Here is a 20,554-nt window from a genome sequence, read left to right on the forward strand (position 1 = left end):
CTAGGCATGTGGTAGACCTCATCCACAACTGAGTGGCTGATGGACCCAAACTCTGCATATGCACATCACACACACACAGGGTCCTGGGAACACTAACCATGGGGCCTATAGGGCCATGCCCCAGATAGAATGTACCTTTGGCATGTCTTCTTTTCTCTTGGTGGTGGTTTTGATAGACTTGTCCCAGGTCTCCCCAGCTTCCTCCTTACCTGGAGAAAGAGTGTAGTAAGGGGATGGGGGTTAAGCCACAGGAGGAGAGGAGGGGAGGCAGGAGAAGGGAGTCAGCCATGGGGAAGCACAGGGATCTCAGCAGCCACAATGGCTCCAACAATAGCAGTGTTCACGCTGCCCAAGCAGGACTCATGAGACTGGGGCAAGTGGGCTCAAGTGTGGATACCTATTTCTTTTCTTTTCTTTTTCTTTTTGAGACAGAATCTTGCTCTGTTGCCCAGGCTAGAATGAAGTGACATGATCTTGGCTCACTGCAACCTCTACCTCAATGGTTCAAGGGATTATCCTGCCTCAGTCTCCTAAGTAGCTGGGATTATAGGCACCCACCACCACACCCAGCTAAATTTTTTTAATTACTATTTTTAGTACAGATGGGGTTTTGGCATGTTGGCTAGGCTGGTCTTCAAACTCCTGGGCCCAGTGATTTGCCCACCTTGGCCTCCTGTGCTGGGATCACAGGTATGAGCTACTGTGCCTGGTTGATGTCTATTTATTTATTTTATTTACTTTTATTTTTATGGTTTTGGGACAGAGTTTTGCTCTTGTCACCCAGGTTAGAGTGCAATGGCTCGATCTTGACTCACTGCAACCTCTGCCTCCCAGGTTCAAGTGATTGTCCTGCCTCAGCCTCCCAAGTAGCTGGGATTACCGGCACCTGCCACCACGCCCGGCTAATTTTTGTATTTTTAGTAGAGATGAGGTTTCACCATGTTGACCAGGCTGGTCTTGAAGTCCTGACCTCAGATCCATCTGCCTCAGCCTCCCAAAGTGCTGGGATTACAGGCGTCAGCCACTGTGCCTGATTGATACCTGTCTATTTCTAAACATACAGAGTTGGTGGAGGTTGTTACTGAAACCCCTGGTGCTAAACACCCTAACTACACTGTCGCTTGGGAAATTCTCTATGAGCTCCCAGATCTAAAATCCAGCCTGCCCCTTTGCTGCAAAATTTGTGTGGCTGGACAGCTCCACTGGGCTTGATTTTCTGAGAGCTGCACCCAGAGGGATGGGGGCAGGAGAGGCAAAGTGAGCTTGGCTCACAGTGGTCTAAACGTTGTCCGGAAAACTGCTTGGGGCTCCCAGGGAGCCTAGCTCCTGGTGCCTCCAGGTCTCTCTGGACTTCTTCCCTGGGGAAAGTCTAGACACAAGGAGAATTCTCTGGGCTGGGGTTTCTTTGCTAATCACAGGCAAGGCGAGTTACTCATTAGCAAGCATCAACGTGCAATTCTCATCAGTTCAGGGGAGAGTTCAACCTGGATTAACAACTGGGATCCACTGTATAGACACTCTGTCATAGGAAGTTCTCCCATACGTCTAACCTAAATCCTTCCTGCCACAATTGAAGCCTGTTTCCTCTCATTCTGACTGTGGTGGGAGAAGGAGACAGCCGGTCATCATCCTCTGCTTAAGACCCATCACCTACTTGACCATGGCAGTGGGATTCCTCCTCAGCCTTCTCCGGAAACAGTGGCCTGCCTGCTCAGGCCGTTGTTCACAGTTGGCATCTGTCCCCTGACTCTCCCCGTTTCTTCCTCTGTGTCTGAGAGTATTTGAAACATGACTTCCTGGTTCAGGCTTGACCCTTCTTTCCAGGGAGTCTGCTGGGGAGCAGGGCCGATCTAAGTACAGCCCACTCCCAGGATGCCCCAATGGGAGAGAGTGAGGTGTGGCCCCATCCCCGCCTTATGCTTGCTTCAAGTCCTGGGTGGCAGCTGGGATCAGAGATCAGAGGCTATGTGGAAAAATGAGGAAAGGTCAGGGTTTCTTCCAGGAGATGAATTGTCACTCAGTGGGGTGAAGGCGGAGGACATGCAAGGACCTGGGGACACCAAGAGATTGGGGCAGTCATGGGCCTGGATGCTAATGGAAGGCCAGAGCCAGAGGAGGGGTGTGAAGCTGCAGGGGAAGGTGGGGCTGGGAGAGCTTCCCAGCTGGCAAAGGTCACAGAGGAAATAGGTTTCAGGGATGGGCAACCAGTATCCTGAGAGGGGGCAAGAGGAGAGGACAGTGAGGTGAGCACAGCCAGGGTGGAGGATGAGCAGGTAAGGAAGCTTTTACAGGGGAGGCAAAACCTCAGGGTAGGGAGGCAGGTCCAAGAGGTGGCTGAACCCCTGCTTTCAGGTCAGGCTCTGCTCCCCCACCCCACCATGTCCTTCAGCACAAGTTCTCTTTTGCCCCAGTGACTCCCAGCAATGCTTTGCCCTGTGCCCTCCATTCTCTGACCCTACAAGACCTCTCAGAGGCCTCTGAGCCCTATAGGATCCAGGTGGGGAGGCAAGGACAGGCCCAGGCCAGGTCTCCCACCTAGGGGTCTTCATGCAGAGGCTGCCCTGAGCCTTCCCTCCCTTTCCCTGAGCCTCCCTGCTTGCTGGCTAGGGTAGGGACAGGAAGGAGCTAGGGAAGGGGAAGCTGGGGGCTCTGGGAAAGTTGCTGCGGAGGCTGCCCTAAACCCTGGCCTGCTCCATGGCTGGAAATACCCACTGCGTGGCTCCTGGCCCTAGCTTTCCAGGCATTCCCTGGGTTTGGCAAATGAAGCTGGGGCAGCTGCCGGGTCACCATAACTCAAGCCCTTGCAGCAAGGCCTATCTAGGCTTCTCCGGCCGGCAGGTCTTCACCCTGCCCCCTCTTCTTTCTCTCCTGCTGACCAGCACCCAGGAGGCCTGGAGAGAATGTCTACCGGCCATGAGTCATGGTTAGAAGATGCTTCTCATGTGGAGGACCATCAGCTTCTCCTCTCTTGGGCCCATTGTCTCTGCAGACCCAAGCTGTTCTTCTCCAGAAGAAGACGGCCCAGTCTATACCAGTTACCCCAGTGCCAGGCAGCTCCTGCACTGGAGCTTCTGAGAAGGCAAGGGAGTCTGCAACTAGCCTAGGCCCTCGGGCTCCTGGGGAACCTGGGAGGAGGAGACGGGAGGCCCTCCTGGTCTTGTGAGAAGCAAGAGCAGGGACTCTGTCTCCTGCCAAGGGTCCCATCCACTTGGATATCCCTTCCTTGGCACATTTGTGTCATGAGCCATCCGCCAGTGGACCGTCCAGCCTGGTCAGTTTGCTCTCTTGGTGACACAGAGAGGGCTGATCTGCCAGGACCTCCAAGGACCAGGGCAGAATATGCCCCTCTTTCTTGCCACAGGCCTCGGCTCTGAACTGCCACCATGAAGGAGGGGGATTCCAATTTAAAACCTACACTTGGCCCTGGCAGGAGTGCCGTCTTGGTTTCCAAAGGCCAAGACTGTGAGCGGTTAGTTCCTCCAAACCTTCATATCTTCCCCAAACCCATTCTCAAAGCTCTAGTCTTCTCCCTCTAGTCAAGAACTTTGTCACACCCTTTCGCCACAAAAAGGACCTCAAACAGTTGGCTTTTTCCACAGGGTCCAGATCCCTTCTGAGCCTTACCTAACTTTCCTCTTTTTCCCCACCCTCTGCTCCTCATGCCTCATCCCTTATGAGCGTTTGTCTTTGGTTCTCCTTTTTCCTTCATTTCCTTCTGGAACTTATTTGCAGTCAGGGAGCTCCCCTCCACTCCAAGTCTGCCCCTGGCTGCCTGGATGTCACCTGGGGGAAAGGAAATGACTGTTTATTGGGTTGCATGAATGCATAATCTGATACAGTCCCTCAGCCACTCTCCAGGGCTCCAAGGTTGTTATTATTGTTATTATTACTATTACTATTATTATTTGAGACAGAGTCTCGTTCTGTCACCCAGGCTGGAGTGCAGTGGCATGATCTCTGCTCACTGCAACCTCTGCCTCCCAGCTTCAAGCAATTCTCCTCCCTCAGCCTCTTGAGTAGCTGGGATTACAGGTGAACACCACCATGCCTGGCTAATTTTTGTATTTTTTTTGGTAAAGACGGAGTTTCACCATGTTGGCCAGGCTGGTCTTGAACTCCTGACCTCAAGTGATCCGCCCTCCTCAGCCTCCTGAAGTGCTGGGCTTACAGACATGAGCCACTACACCCGGCCATCCCTATTATTATTATCCCATTGCACAGATGAGAAAACTGAGTGTAGAGCTAGAGTTAAGTTACAAGCCCAAGACCACATGGTTAGGAAGTGCCAAGAAGCAGGTCCATGTTAGGCTTATTCACCAGACTCACCTGGGGAGTGGGGAGGGACCCCTTCCACTTGCCTCCTCCCCATCTCTGCTCAGTCCCCCTGAGGGAGATTCTTCAGAGTTTGATGTCCCTCAGCGCCCATGCCCTACCCTTCCTTCTAACCGGGACCCTTCTTATCATCAGTCACTGCATTCTGTTCGTCCCTTGAAGCCCCCAGATGAGTTCTCAAGGCCACCAGCAAGTCATCACCTTCCTCTCTCCTCGGCCAGTCTCAGGCCTGTTCTATGGGGAACCCACTCTGTCCCGCGGGAAAAACCCGCAGCAGGCGGTTCCTTGTGGGGGCTCCAGAGAGAGGTGAAGGAGGCCACGCGGGGCACCGCCCGCTGAGCGGGAATCCCGTCCCTAACCGCTGGCGCCCCTCGAGGGGAGGGGCGAGGGCGGAGGTGGTTCTGCTGCGGCATCTGTCCCAGGCGGGCGGGAAGCTGCTGCATTAAATTGTAAAATCGATTTATTGACCGGCAGGTGCGAGCAGCGGCAGATGGAGAGTAGCCCTGCCGGGGCGCATCTGCGGGGAGCGGCGGCATCGATCCCGGCCCCCCTCTGAAACCCGTCGGTCCTGGGCCTTTCTCGCCAGCTCACTCCCAATTGTAGGGCCAAGGTCCTCGAAACTGCGGCGCCTGAGTGGCTAGGGTAGCTCGACTCCCTCCCCCCACACCCTCCTGGCCTCAGGCCCCGGGCTGCGCCCCCACGGCTGCCAGGCTCTGCCAGTCCCACTGCCCCAGTTGGCACGCGGCGGGCCGGGCTGACGCGTGGCAGCGCCCTGCGGCAGATGAGGCACGCGCCGGCCTCATTTCAATGTGAATGGATCGAATGGAGCAGCCATGTGGCAGCAACAGTTTGCAAATCTCCACGCCTTCTGTGCAGCTCCCCGGCCGCCGCTCCCTACACGTGGCCCCTTCTCCGCAGCGACCGCGGCGGCGCCCCTCAAGGCTTAAGCGCCCCGCCCAAGCCAGGCCTGCTTCGCCGCCCCTGGTCTCCCCAGCGGGCACGGTGGCCCGGCCCCCACCAAGTTCCTACCCGGGTGCAGTGTGCCCCGCGAAGAGCGCCGTCCCCTGGGAGGGGGTTGGGGAGAGGAGAGGCAAACCGCGCTGAAGGTCTCGGAGCTGCGCCTGCGGCCCTGGGGAGGGCACGGAGGCTACGCTGCCGGGAAGGAGTCCCGAAGCTCTACGCGGCTCCCGTTGAACCCCAATAACCCGGGGTCAGCTTGGGGACACGGCTGGAAGGCGACCTTGGCGTTTCCCGGTCCTCAGTGCCGGTTCTTCCGGCTGGGGGACAGTGCGCAATGGCTAAGCGTAGGGGGACAGCAGAAGCAGAAGGCCTCTAGGGGCAGAGGCGGTGGGCTTTTCGTGAAGCCAGGCCTCGACCCTGCACCCGCTTCCGACGTTGGGGAGTGTTGAGGGTGCGGTCGGATTGAGGAACTCTGGGCCTGCGGAGGGTCAGTGGTCGTTCCGACTCTGGGTCTATCTGTGCACCCTCTCCACGGTGTTGTGAAGGGTCTGCGTCAGGGGCGGGGGCAGCCGACTTCGACGGGGGTCCAGCCCCACGGTGATCCGTGGCCTCCCATCGCCTCTCAGCCTTCTGCTCCAGTGAGCCCCCAGGATGAGGCGTGTAGCGTTCTTCCGCCCGCAAGTCCTAAAGTCCCGAGTGGGAGAAGAAGGGAAAAGCAGCCCCAGCTGCGGGGCGGAGAGAAACACTTGCGGCCTTCGCATTGGGCTTCCCACCCGCAGCGTGACCCTCTCCTGCTCAGCAAATGTGGGCAAAGCTCGACCGCAGCGTGTGGGAGCGCTCGTAGGTACGCAGGGCCAAGGGTGGCAGTGTCCTAGCCCAGGAATGAGCTTCTGGGACAGCGCCTCCGCAAATAGGTGTTTCATGAATGTCTTTTGATGCTGAGAATTTAACCCTTTCCTCTTCTGGTCAGAGCCTTTCTAGATCTCTGGGATCCCCTGGGTTCCGCCTCTCTGAAGATGATAATCCCAACTTTTGTTAGGTCCTTGATAATTTGCAAAGTACATTTGGGCACATTAGTCTGGGCGTGTATGAGGGAAGAGAGTGTTCCAGACTTTCCAGTATTGGGAGAGATGCCTTGTGTGGGACTAGAAGTCTCCCTTGAGGGTCAGGTAAGCAGGGCCAGCGCCAGAAAAGGAGGGTGTTTTTATTAACTACTGGGCCAGGATTTGGAGTTGAGAGAGGACAGGGCTAGGCAGGGCTAGATGCCAGCTTGGAGGAGAGCAAGCAGCACCCGCTGGCATCTTAGAGAGGCAAGTCCAGGGATCCATAGGGTATAGGCGGAGAGAAGATCTGGGAGCCCACTTGCCAGGAGCGCCGGGAGGCACGCCCCGGACTCCCCCTCCCTCGGGCCTGGGACTCCGCCTGCCCATAACCTACATTAACTCCCGAGCGCAGCCTGGGCCCATCTGCCGCCCCGCCCCACCTCGGTTCCCCACGCCAACCCGCTCGCGCCAGATGGTGACTGGGAGGGGTGGCCGTGCGTGGGGGACCCCGGAGCCCGTCTCCTCACCTCGCCCCTCCCCCAACCCACGCTCCCAACCTCTTGTTTCTCATCCTTCCCCCCCCCCACCCGCCCCCGAGTCCTCCACCACCACCACCCAAGTCAAAAAAAAAAATCAGACCATGCTCGGCATTGGCAGCTGTTGGGCTCCTCGCCGCTCCCCCACCCTTACCGCCTCCCCCGGGTTCGCGCAGCGTCCCGGCTCCCCCCCGCGCTGATCTTATCGCCCGACTACAGCCATCACCTCGCCGGCGGGCTGACAGCTGAAGACACAGGGCCCCCGCCGTCCTCAGCGTCGCAAAGAGAGAGCTCCCCGGCACCCCCGAGACTGGGAGAAGCCGGCCCTCCCCGGTCTGCGGCCTCCGGGGATCACGCCGGGTTCCGAGAAAGCAGCTGCGCTGCTGTCGCTTGGAGGAGTGGGGCCACCCGGGGGACCCTCGCGGGCGAGACTTGTGAAGCCACCTGAAACTCAAACAGCTCCGCACACCTCCAGTTCCACCCCACATCCCGCCTTAGGAGGCGAGGACCCGGGCCGACCCGGCCTCAGTCCCTCACCTTGATTCTCCAGTGGCCTGAGCCAACTCTGGCGTCAGGAGAGTTCCTTCTTGCCCCAGCGGAGCGACAGGGCGCGGCCGGGGGCTTGGGGCTGCTGGGGTGGGGGAAGGCAGTGGGCGCAGGAACTGAAGCGGGACCCAGGTGAGGGGACGCGCTGGAGGCGGGGCCAGAACCTCATTACCATACAGCTGAGGACGCGCCCCCCTCCTACCTCCGGGACCACGCCCCGCCCTCCCCCACCTCAGGGACCACGCGTCTGGGTCTCTGGCACGCGCCAAGCCCTGGCAGGGGGCAGAAGGGAGAAGGCACGCGCTGGGCACGCCCCCGCAGCTAGAGAGGGAGACGCCCAACAGGTGCACAGAAAGGGCCCGGAGCCTTAGACCCTTAGCCCCTAGCCTTGCTCAGAGTGGCCACGGAGAGGTTAACGCTTCTGCTGGCTTCCCTGCTGCGCTGGGGACGCGTGGTGGGGTGGGCACTCATAGGTTGGGGGCCGATGAGACAAGGGGTCCCGAAGGTCCAGGAAGGAAAACGAGATCTGATTTCCCTAGCGCTGGTTTTCGCATTCCAGGTTTAAGTTCTTTTTACCTGCTTTAGAACACTAGGTAACTAGTGCCTGCTGCGGACGTACAGCCTACAGCGACTACCTAGTGTCTCCGCCCCCAAGACCATCCCCGAACCACCCGCTCACCTCCTGCCCCATTACCGGCCAACCCCTCTATCCTCCGGAGGCAAGGGTCTCAGCCCTTAACCCCGCCATCGCGGAGGACTGGTCACCTCGGCACGCGCAGAGCTGGAGAACCTAGAGGTTGCGAGCTGCACGGAGGGGCGGGAACCTGCGCCCGACTGGCTGACGGGGAGGGGGGAGCGGCGGGGGCGGAGGCCCCCTCCGGGCGGCGCTGGGACTGTAGCTGCTAGAGGCCGGGAGGGGAGGGGAGAATGACCATGAGTCTGAGTGACAGGCGGCGAGGAGAGGAGCCAATATATATAAGGAAGGCTCCCAGCGCGCAGGTTTCAGTAGCGGCGCTGCGCGCAGGCCGGGAACACGAGGCCAAGAGCCGCAGCCCCAGCCGCCTTGGTGCAGCGTACCCAGGCTCTAGCCCGCTTGCAACCCCAGGATTAGACGGAAGACACGTCCTCTGCGCTGTCGCCGCCCAGCCGCAGTCACCTGGATTACCTACCGCGGCAGCTGCAGCGGAGCTAGCGTGAAGGCCAAGGGGGAGCAGCGTACCGAGAGGAGCGCCTCTTTTCAGGGACCCCGCCGGCTGGCGGACGCGCGGGAAAGCGACGTCGCGAACAGAGCCAGATTCAGGGCCCACGGGTGGAGAGAGCGACGCCCCAGGGGATGGCGGCAGCGTCCTGGAGCGCCTCTGGCTGGGCGCTACTGCTGCTGGTGGCACTTTGGCAGCAGGTAACACGTCCCGCGCCCTCTCCGTCCCCTCTGCCGCGCTCTGGGCCTGAGCCCCGGGCACCAGCTGAGCTGACCAGTCCCCTCCCTCCTTCCCTCGGTCCCTGTGCAATAGCGCGCGGCCGGCTCCGGCGTCTTCCAGCTGCAGCTGCAGGAGTTCGTCAACGAGCGCGGCGTACTGGCCAGTGGGCGGCCTTGCGAGCCCGGCTGCCGGACTTTCTTCCGCGTCTGCCTTAAGCACTTCCAGGCGGTCGTCTCGCCCGGACCCTGCACCTTTGGGAGCGTCTCCACGCCGGTATTGGGCACCAACTCCTTCGCTGTCCGGGACGACAGTAGCGGCGGGGGACGCAACCCTCTCCAACTGCCCTTCAATTTCACCTGGCCGGTGAGCACAGCCTGGGCGCATTGGGAGGTCGCAGAAGCCGAGAGAGGAGGCGCCCTGGGACCAAAGCCCCCTCCCCAGATTTCCTTGCACACCCCCCCACCCCCAAAAAGCCCAGGATGCATTCTCTCTTGGCTCTTTCTTCCCAACTCTCTCTTGGGACCTGATCCCAGAGAAGGCTGTCACCAGTCTGCCTCTTCCCAGTTTATGTCCTCCCGTCCCCAGCTCTTGGGACACGACTTTCATTACCTACCACTCTGGTGCGGTACCCCACCACCCCCTCCTTCAATGGCTCTCGCTTACACACTCTCCCGTCCCTCAACCCTCTCTCTACCGGGGGTTCTCCTCTCGCCTTCCCTGCTCAAGCGCTACACTGTGCGCAGCCCGGTTATGTTGACCCGGGCGCAGTAACTGAATCCTGCAATTAGATTAATTAGACAGGCTGCCGCAAGGCACCCCCACCTCTCCCGGCTTGCTCATCTCGCCATCTCTCCGTCCCCCCACCCCCTTTCCCAGGGTACCTTCTCACTCATCATCGAAGCTTGGCACGCACCAGGAGAAGACCTGCGGCCAGGTGAGTAGCTCGCTCCGCCACCACACGGGGGCGACACGGCGCAGCGCCGAAAGAGTTAATCTGTTCTAGGCGGGGGAAGTGCGGGCTTGGGGGTGGGAGGCAGGACGCTTAGCTGGGCCTGGAGCTGCGCCCCGCGCTGGACGCTCGGATTCCGCTCGCTGCCTGGACTCAGAGCACAATTGCGTTTCCTGCGGGTTATTTTTGGCGTGGGAACGCGGGGAGTACGGCGGTGAGAAAGGCTGAAGCTGCCAGCGCCGCTGACGGGCCCCTTCCTGTATTTTACACCTTTCGCGAATTCCGCTCCTTTGGAAAGGGAATAATGGCTTTGGGATGTTGTTCTGACACAGAGGAAAAGGATATTTCAGCAGCACAACAATTCTCACTTTGAAAAGGAAAAAAGAAAACCATTACCCACCTCTGGAGGCAGAACCCCTGAATGGGCACCAAAGGACCCCCTGCTCCCAGGGCCCTCCCTAGCCTGGGGAGCTTTTCTCTCTTTTTTTCTTTTGTCCATTTTGACCTCTTTTCCTCTTTCCCCTCCCTATCTGCCTCCAAGACCCTGGGATATCTTAACATCCTTCTATTGTCCCCTTTTTGAATACTATCAGGCCCCCTGCACATGCACACACATAGGGCAGCTACAGAGCGGGGCTTTGGGTCTCTCTGGCCTGTTCTTGCTGGCAGGTGGGGGTCATCTGGATAACTGGGCTGATTTGTTGGCTGATCACCATCATCACAGCCAAGAAGGACATTGGCCAGCCGTCACTGGCACCCCTGGGGACTGGCGACCCTTCCCTGACCCGACCCTCTGCCCCCTCAGAGGCCTTGCCACCAGATGCACTCATCAGCAAGATCGCCATCCAGGGCTCCCTAGCTGTGGGTCAGAACTGGTTATTGGATGAGCAAACCAGCACCCTCACAAGGCTGCGCTACTCTTACCGGGTCATCTGCAGTGACAACTACTATGGAGACAACTGCTCCCGCCTGTGCAAGAAGCGCAATGACCACTTCGGCCACTATGTGTGCCAGCCAGATGGCAACTTGTCCTGCCTGCCGGGTTGGACTGGGGAGTACTGCCAACAGCGTAAGCAGCCAAGCTCCCACCTGTGTGGAAGGGGAGGGTCCCCTGAGCAAACACAGTGAAGCTTCTTGGTCACGGCTTGTCTCCCTTGAAGAGCGGGTCTGGGCCTCCTACTAGCTGGGCCTCAGGGACACCTAGGGATGCTGAGGGTGGGCTTAGCCTCAGACCTCCTCTCTCTTCCCAGTGCTCCTCCCATCATGCCAAAGCCCACAAGAAGCCCATGATGACATTCCATTCAACTTGACTTCTCCTTCCCTGTGCCATCATTTCACTTGAAGATACCCAGGACTCCTCTGGGAGGCCAGGAGTAGGAAGTGGGCCCAGGAGAGTTAGGGGACCCCCAGGGCCAGCAGGGGAGAATGGAGCTTAAGAGTCCTTGGCATCCCAGCCTCACCCAGCTCTGTGTTCTTCCCTTAGCTATCTGTCTTTCGGGCTGTCATGAACAGAATGGCTACTGCAGCAAGCCAGCAGAGTGCCTGTGAGTAGGGGACAGGAAGTGGTGAGTGGGAGCCCTCCCTTGGCCAAGGCCTCTCACCTCACTCTGCCTCTCTCTTGTTCCCCAGCTGCCGCCCAGGCTGGCAGGGCCGGCTGTGTAACGAATGCATCCCCCACAATGGCTGTCGCCACGGCACCTGCAGCACTCCCTGGCAATGTACTTGTGATGAGGGCTGGGGAGGCCTGTTTTGTGACCAAGGTGAGTCAGGGTGAAGAGAGGATGCAGAGTGGGTGGGAGAGATGGAGCTGGGGGGTGGAAATCCGATTTGTTGCCTGGATCCTTCTTACTTGGTGACTGCAGACTTGGCTTTCCCATGATCTTCCAAGGATCTAGGGTCTTTTAAGGATCTTTACAACTTGCCTAGAATGAGGCAGTGGGTCCTTCCCCAGGTGCGGAGGCAGGGGGTGGTGGAGCCAGGGTGACTGAAGAACCCAGGAGGATGACAAGGTCGGCAGCCTGGAGGTTGCACTCAGAAATCCTAGCAAGGCCAAAGAGAGAGGATGCCAGTTTCAGTTCCTCTTTCTACCCCGTAGTTACCTATTAACCCCCTGAGTGTTTGCTTACCTTCCAGGGCTGTTTGAGCAGCTCTCCCCTAAACAGCTGTCTGGTGGGGTGTGCCCACTGGCCACCTGAGGCTGTGGGTGAGCTGGGCCTCTGGGCGGAGTGGCATCTAACCGACTTTTTGGTGTGGGCACAAACGGCCTCCCCTGCTCTTAGCTAGTTACCACCTGCCTGAACCCATGCGGTCTCTACCTGGTGTTTAGGGGTAGTCACTCTCTGGCTCTACAGGGGCCTTTCAGTCTCAACCTTAGGGGAGGAGGAAGCCTTTTTTCTTGCATCCCGCTAGCCAGCTGCAGCCTGTGCCTCCCATTTTCAGGATCAAATGGGTGCACCTGCTGCCCAGAGACACCAGCGCAGCCCTGGGTAGGGTGGGCGGAGGGCTTGCCAGGATGGAAATAAATTGCCTAGGCCCTGACTTACTGTCAACAAGGGTCTTGAGATTCAGTCCCTGTGTTCTCTCTGTGTGTGTGTGTGTGTGTCTGTCCCTCTACTACCATCCCCACCCCAACACTCACGCATCTGGTTCCTGCTCATTCCCTTCCCTCTCCACCGTATTTGCTCCCAGGTGACACAGTCATATACTCATTGTATGCAAACACAGCACTTGCAGGCCCTATATTTACTCTGTCTGGTTCTCCCTCCCTGTCCTTCCCAAATAAAAAAACAAATACTTATATTTCAAAATGCCCTTGTAACACCTCTTCATTTAAAAAGTGCCTGATCACTGCCTATGGTGGCTCACATCACTCCTCTACCATTTCTACCTGTTGAAATTTTATCCCTACTTCCAGGCTTATCTCAGCTGCCCCTCCTCCATGACGCCTTTTCTGACTTCCTCCCCAACATGTGGCCTTGCCCTCCGCTCTTCTTCCTTATGTTCCTCCTACTTGGGTTGGCAGTTTGTGAGTTTCCCTGGCAGGACGGACGTCTTCCAGTTCCAGTTGTGTTGTTTCACTTTTGGTTGACTGCACTGGTCATATGTGATTCAAGGTGCTTTAAGAAACATGATTTTAGGCCGGGTGCGATGGCCTGTAATCCTAGCACTTTGGGAGGTCGAGGCGGGTGGATCACTTGAAGTCAGGAGTTCGAGACCAGCCTGGCCATCCTGATGAAACCCCATAAAAATACAAATATTAATCGGGCACAGTGGCGCATGCCTATAATCCCAGCTACTTAGGAGGTTGAGGCATGAGAATCGCTTGAACCTGGAAGGCAAAGGTTGTAGTGAGCCTATATCACATCACTACACTCCAGCCTGGGCGACAGAGCGAGACTCTGTTAAAAAAAAAAAAAAAAAAAAAAAAAAGAAAGAAAGAAAAAAGGCCGGGCGCGGTGGCTCACGCTTGTAATCCCAGCACTTTGGGAGGCCGAGGCAGGTGGATCACCTGAGGTCGGGAGTTCAAGACCAGCCTGACCAACATGGAGAAACCCCGTCTCTACTAAAAATACAAAATTAGCTGGGGTGGTGGCACATGCGTGTAATCCCAGCTACTCGGGAGGCTGAGGCAGGAGAATCGCTTGAACCCGGGAGGCAGAGGTTGCGGTGAGCCGAGAGCGAGCCATTGCACTCCAGCCTGGGCAAAAAGAGCGAAACTCTGTCTCAAAAAAAAAAAAAAAAAGAAAGAAAAGATTTTATCGGTAGTGGAGGAAGGATGTTTGGGCCTGGGAGACTTTGAGTTGAGGCATCTTTGAGCCAAACATGGGGGCAAACATGGACTGCAAGGAGCCTAGAGGTGAGTGCCTTCCCTGGCCCTGCTCACCTGCTTGGTTCCTGTTTCTGCAGATCTCAACTACTGCACCCACCACTCCCCGTGCAAGAATGGGGCAACGTGCTCCAACAGTGGGCAGCGAAGCTACACCTGCACCTGTCGCCCAGGCTACACTGGTGTGGACTGTGAGCTGGAGCTCAGCGAGTGTGACAGCAACCCCTGTCGCAATGGAGGCAGCTGTAAGGTGAGGCCCAGACCATCTCAGGAAGACAGAGGTGTCAGGTGGTGTCTGGGCATCCTTAACCTAGGCAGCCAGTGGATGTACAGCCATGGACAGGCATTGTGGGCAGGTGGGGCCCAGCCTTCAGTCATGCATCCCTGTCCCCCAGGGTCTGACTTTGGTTCCTTTATGGTCTCTCCAGGACCAGGAGGATGGCTACCACTGCCTGTGTCCCCCAGGCTACTATGGCCTGCATTGTGAACATAGCACCTTGAGCTGCGCTGACTCCCCCTGCTTCAATGGGGGCTCCTGCCGGGAGCGCAACCAGGGGGCCAGCTATGCTTGTGAATGCCCCCCCAACTTCACTGGCTCCAACTGCGAGAAGAAAGTGGACAGATGCACCAGCAACCCGTGTGCCAACGGTACGTCCTGCTGCCCTTCTAACCTGGTGGACTGGTACTGGGGCTGAGAGAGACTTCTGGTGAGGGAGGGTCAGGAGAGGAGCGAGGCATTGTCTGCCACTCTGGCCCCCCATCTGCTCCGGAGGGCGAAGAGCTTGCTTGATCAGCTGGGAGGGGCTGTGGAAGCGGAGCTGGTTAGTAGCACGCAGGCCTTAGGAGCAGGGGTGGTGTGCACCCTGCACAGCTTCCATTCCTATTCCCATGTCAGAACGCTGTCCTGGCTGGGGTGGCCTCTGACCCTCCCCAGGAAGTCCTGAGCTGGAGAGAGGGATGTTGGAGGCTTCGTGTTTCTCCTCAAAGGAGGCAGTGATTCAGTCAGAGCCCTGCTCCTGGAGGCCTCATCTTGCCCCGTGCCCAGGTAGAGCATGAGGTAGCATGAGGCGTCTTGAATGTTCGCACCTTCCGAGGCACAAAGCCTGTTGGTAATCCTTGTCTATCTGGCTCCCAGGTGACCCTCTGTGAGGCAGGCAGGCAGGCAGCGCTTAGGAGCTGGAGAGGGGTGGGAAAGGCTGAGAGGGAGTCTGCTCTCTCACTGAAGCCTCTGGCACTGCCGTTTCTTCATCACTGAATGGAAACTATAACACCTGTCCTCTGTCCTTCATGTGGTTGTGAAGATGAAGTAAAACAATCACGATTGTACTTATCTGAGCATTAACTGTATACCAAGCATGGGCTCTTGACTTCATGCACCTTCCTAGCTATCCTATGAAGGGGCTAGCATTCTACTCCATTCTAACAAATGGGGAAACTGAGGCTTAGGGACACGGTTAAGCAGCAAGCACCAGATCTCAGGCCAGAGAGACAGCTGAGGTCCAAACTCAAGCCTATCTGTCTGAGTCTACATTAAAGCTCTGTAAGATGCTAGTCATTTTAATACATGAGCCCACTGAGGCCTAGAGAATCAGGGTCATGCTAAACTCCAGGTCTCCTGACTCTGTGCAGTTCTCTTTGTAGTGGGCTCTGCACGTGGAGGTAGAAGGGCCCGAGCATGTTCCTGGAATGGGGCTCCCACCCCATGCCCCAGGGGGCTCCCAGGCTATCACTGACTTGTGTCTCTTGCATCCTCACAGGGGGACAGTGCTTAAACCGAGGTCCAAGCCGCATGTGCCGCTGCCGTCCTGGATTCACGGGGACCTACTGTGAACGCCACGTCAGTGACTGTGCCCGTAACCCTTGCGCCCATGGTGGCACTTGCCATGACCTGGAGAGTGGGCTTATGTGCACCTGCCCTGCCGGCTTCTCTGGCCGGCGCTGTGAGGTGCGGACATCCATCGATGCCTGTGCCTCAAGTCCCTGCTTCAACAGGGCCACCTGCTACACTGACCTCTCCACAGACACCTTCGTGTGCAACTGCCCTTATGGCTTTGTGGGCAGCCGCTGCGAGTTCCCCGTGGGCTTGCCGCCCAGCTTCCCCTGGGTGGCCGTCTCCCTGGGCGTGGGGCTGGCGGTGCTGCTGGTGCTGCTGGGCATGGTGGCAGTGGCTGTGCGGCAGCTGCGGCTTCGACGGCCAGACGACGGCAGCAGGGAGGCCATGAACAACTTGTCGGACTTCCAGAAGGACAACCTGATTCCTGCCGCCCAGCTTAAAAACACAAACCAGAAGAAGGAGCTGGAAGTGGACTGTGGCCTGGACAAGTCCAACTGTGGCAAACAGCAAAACCACACATTGGACTATAATCTGGCCCCAGGACCCCTGGGGCGGGGGACCATGCCAGGAAAGTTTCCCCACAGTGACAAGAGCTTAGGGGAGAAGGCGCCACTGCGGTTACACAGGTGAGTGGCGCCCGGAAGCCCAGGGCCTGGCCACCGGCCTGACATGGTTCTGCCTGGGCTCCTCCTAGGCCAGGCGGGAAGCAGTTAAGCAGCTGGGGTTTTGCTACTGACAGGAAGATCCTCCAGTAGGATTTCTGCCAGGGGTCCTTTGTCCTTCCCTCCCAGTCATTCATTTGTTCATTCACACATGTCAAGTGTCCCTAGGGTGTCTCTTGTGACTTCCATCTTTCCATAGTGTGGCTTGCCTCTAGTGGCAACGCTGGCTTTTTGCAGGGCTCAGACCCTTCTGGTGAGGTTGGGAGGCCTGTGGCTCTCTTAGGGGCCTGTTCCTAAGTGTCCCTCCCCCGCCCCCCCGCAGCAGCCCAGCATTGGGCACTTCCAGCCCCTGTGTCTTCCTTAAGAACCAGCCTGCAGGTGCCCTTTGGCTCTTCAGGGTCCTCCCTCCCCGTGAGCCTCTCCCCGTCCTGCCCTCCCACACCTGTCTTATGTTCCCTCAGTGAAAAGCCAGAGTGTCGGATATCAGCGATATGCTCCCCCAGGGACTCCATGTACCAGTCTGTGTGTTTGATATCAGAGGAGAGGAACGAATGTGTCATTGCCACGGAGGTGAGTGCCGGGCTCGCCTTCCCTCCTGGCTTTTGTGGGTGGGAAAGTGGCCTGGTCCCTCTTGACCCATGGGCCCTTCCTGAAGGGTAGGTTGGAACCCTGCCTTGGCAGGCCAAGTTCAGTGGATCCCTGATCCATTTGGTCCCTGCTGGTCTCATTGCCTTGGGTCCCTACTGGCCTCATTGCCACAAAGGGCATGAAACAGAAACCATGGTGGCAAGCCTGGTCTGGTCCTTTCCTGCTGTATTGGTGCTGGGCTGGGCAGCCATATGGCACTGCTTGCCAGCCTCTGATGGATGAGGGAGCCCCTCATCCCTTGTGCCCCTCCTGCCCCTTCCCACTGGCTTCCTCTATTGACCTCATGAGCACAAGCTCCCAAGCCCGTGTGTATGTTGGGCTGAAGACTGGGGAGAACTGCCCCACCTGCTCTTGGCCCCTGCCTGCCCCGTCGGCTTCTCCCAGGGAGGCCCAGGGAGGGCCTGGAGGGAGTGCGCATGCCCAGGGTAACCTGTTTCCCTGCCTTCTGCTTGCTCCCAGGTATAAGGCAGGAGCCTACCTGGATATCCCTGCTCAGCCCTGCGGCTGGACCTTCCTTCTGCATTGTTTACATTGCATCCTGGATGGGACGTTTTTCATATGCAACGTGCTGCTCTCAGGAGGAGGAGGAGGGAATGGCAGGAACCGGACAGACTGTGAACTTGCCAAGAGATGCAATACCCTTCCACACCTTTGGGTGTCTGTCTGGCATCAGATTGGCAGCTGCACCAGCCAGGGGAACAGAGGAGAGGAGAGATGCCACTGGGACCTGCCCTGCCAGCAGTGGCCTTTGGGGGGCTCCTTCTGGGGCTCCGGCCTGTTTTCCAGAGAGAGTGGCAGTAGCCCCATGGGGCCTGGAGCTGCTGTGGCCTCCACTGGCATCCGTGTTTCCAAAAGTGCCTTTGGCCCAGGCTCCATGGCGACAGTTGGGCCCAAATCAGAAAGGAGAGAGGGGGCCAGTGAGGGCAGGGCCTCCTGTGGGCTGGAAAACCACTGGGTGCCTCTCTTGGTGGCGTTTGCTCTGCAGGTGAGGTGAGTGCTTGAGGGAGGGGAGTACTTTTTGCCCCATGCCTCCAACTACCACATGCGGGCCTGGCTCTCTGGTCTAGGTCCTTTGGGCAAGAATGTCGGTCTACTCGGCTTCTATCACCCTCTGGCCCTGGGCTCCTGTAAGCAGACAGGCAGAGGGCCTGCCCCTCCCACCAGCCAAGGGTGCCAGGCCTAACTGGGGCACTCAGGGCAGTATGTTGGAAACTCCATTGAGGGGGAAATCAGGTGCTGCGACTGCCTGCGCCCTTTCCTCCCTCAAGCCCACCTCCATGACCTCGAGCCTGGGCTCTGGTCCACTACTGCCCCAGACCACCCTCAAAGCTGGTCTTCAGAAATCAATAATATGAGTTTTTATTTTGTTTTTTTTTTTTTTGTAGTTTATTTTGGAGTCTAGTATTTCAATAATTTAAGAATCAGAAGCACTGACCTTTCTACATTTTATAACATTATTTTGTATATAATGTGTATTTATAATATGAAACAGATGTGTACAGGAGTTTATTACTTATTGGGTCCTGTCTTTGTGATGGCACCCCTGCCCTCTCACCCAAAAAACTCTAAACTCCCTTCCTCTACTGCTGCCTTGTGCCCCGCCAGAACCCCTGGGACCTCTGCAGACACTTGGATTTGGCATGTCATACCCCAGGCCCTTGTCTTCTTCCATTCCTTGAGGAGCCGAGCCTCACCCATCTAGTCCCCAGCCTCAGCCAGCCTTCCCTGCCTGCTGACTTTGAATTGGCACAGCACCCCCTTCCCTCTTTATGCCCTCACTATTCCTTGAGGCATGTTCCTCCTGACCTGAATCACTTCTTCCTTCCTCTCTTCAAGCCTGAAAAAGCTTATGGGACTCCCTAGTTCTGCCTGTTTTTCTCATACTCAAAAGGATTCTCTTGGCCGGGCGCGGTGGCTCATGCCTGTAATCCCAGCACTTTGGGAGGCCGAGGCGGGCAGATCACGAGGTCAAGAGATCGAGACCATCCTGGCTAACACGGTGAAACCCCATCTCTACTAAAAATACAAAAAATTAGCCGGGCGTGGTGGTGGGCACCTGTACTCCCAGCTACTCAGGAGACTGAGGCAGGACAATGGTGTGAACCCGGGAGGCGGAGCTTGCAGTGAGCTGAGATCGTGCCACTGCACTCCAGCCTGGGCGACAGAGCGAGACTCCATCTCAAAAAAAAAAAAAAAGCATTCTCTTGTTGGAAGATGGGATGGGGCCTCTGCACCCTGGTGACATCTGTGTCCTTCCTCCTGCTGTCGCAGGGTGCCTCGCTCTTAGCCCCAGCAGGGCACAGGTCTTGGGAGACAGGGCAGGAGGGAGGTTTGCCTTGTTTTTCCTCTTTGTAGCAGACAAGAGCGCTGACAGTCTGAGAACCTTGTCTGCCCAGGGCTGCTAGAATTTATTGAAGACTGCAAAGACAGGGAGAAAGGAGGTAGCCTTCCCTGAGTCCAGGTTTCTCTTGCTGAGGCACTAATGAGGGAGTTTCCAGACTCACTAGGAGTTTCATGCCTAGCTTCCTCTAAGGCACAGGATAGTCCCTAGGGTGCCACAGCCCTCTCTATAGCCGAAAATATGCTCCATGGAGAGCAAATTATGAAAAAATGAGCCACTGACAAAAAGCTGAGCAGATGCTCCCAGCTCTCAGCCTGTCCACAGTAAAGCAAAATAGACCCACCAGATGCCCTGCTCCCAATGGAGTTCAAGGGTTTGGAGTGCTACTTACCCTCCCTTTTTTCCTCTCTCCTTGACACAGACACACCATGCCCACCCCAGACCTGGGTGCTTATGCTAGAGACACGGGAGCATGCACACGCTCCATGCCTCACTCATCGCTCCCTGTTCCCTCCACTGTACACACAGGGTATCAAACAGGAAAGCATTCAGGGAACCGTTCCCACAGCCTGAGCCGGCAGCAGGGGGAAGAACAACACGACCTCACTCTTCCTGCCCAAAATGAAACAGGAAAGCAGCTCCCAGGCCCTAGGGGGGTGCGGGAGGGGGAAACTGGGCTGGGACACGAAGGCAAGATGACGAGGCTCCCATGTGGGGGACAGGTAGGACACCCGCAGGCCTGCACGTCCACAACACCAGGCTGTGACGGGCTGCACTGGCTGCCAGACTCGCAGAGAAGAGCCCCGGAGAAGAGTTGACTGGCAAAGCTCACAGCTGCTCTGATGGGCTAGATGGGGAGCTGGAGAGCCCACCAAAAAAGCTGGCTTTCTGGGGAAAGTGGGGACCCGTGGGGAACTTGGTCTGCGCAGCTCCGACCTGCAGCTCATGCCAGGCTCCACCTTCAACAACATGCCAGAAGCTGGGCAGGCACTTGGGGTGTAAACAGGCCTCGGCGGAGGAAGCCCCTTCTCCCCAGGATTTCCTGAGAGTCCAGCCCCTTCTGATAGGTGAGGCACCCAAGACTTTCCTGATCACTTGAGTGTCCTGGGATACAGGAGATCTCCTAGGCTTGGCAGAAAGGAGGCCAGATAATAGTTCTAGACTCACTTGTGAGGTGCCTTCCACAGGTTAGCAAATGCCCACCTTTAATTTGCATGGGTATTTCACCAGGGAATTCAGAGTTTAGTAGTTCCTTAACAGCCTGGAGCCAGTGCCCCGCCTGGAGAATCAATTTGACCCCACGGTGACCTGAGGACAGCTGCTTTTCCAGGGCCCCCGGCTGATAGAGTCAGGGAGGGGTTGTGCAGAGGGAGAAATGACTTTATTCTGCTTGCTCAGCCAGGGTCCCCTCTCCGACCTCACGGCCAGGGTCAGCCTGGTCAGGAGGTAGGGAAAAAAG

General features: G+C 57.4%; 2 protein-coding genes across 2 annotated transcripts in view; one reads left to right on the forward strand and one right to left on the reverse strand.

Moving 5' to 3' along the window:
• Nucleotides 1-20,554, reverse strand: part of DNAJC17 (DnaJ heat shock protein family (Hsp40) member C17) — a 248,318-nt gene that overhangs the window by 169,623 nt on the left and 58,141 nt on the right. The gene's annotated exons all lie outside the window — the stretch shown is intronic.
• On the forward strand, nt 8,413-19,755 carry DLL4 (delta like canonical Notch ligand 4). Its single transcript, XM_050799458.1, has 11 exons — nt 8,413-8,816; nt 8,929-9,198; nt 9,712-9,769; nt 10,590-10,853; nt 11,268-11,328; nt 11,414-11,544; nt 13,691-13,860; nt 14,039-14,258; nt 15,368-16,070; nt 16,568-16,676; nt 17,214-19,755. The coding sequence occupies exons 1-11, from the start codon at nt 8,751-8,753 to the stop codon at nt 17,217-17,219; spliced, it is 2,058 nt and encodes a 685-aa protein (XP_050655415.1). The 5' UTR covers nt 8,413-8,750; the 3' UTR covers nt 17,220-19,755.

This window comes from Macaca thibetana, chromosome 7, assembly GCF_024542745.1.
Source record: "Macaca thibetana thibetana isolate TM-01 chromosome 7, ASM2454274v1, whole genome shotgun sequence".
Taxonomy (NCBI): Eukaryota; Metazoa; Chordata; class Mammalia; order Primates; family Cercopithecidae; genus Macaca; species Macaca thibetana.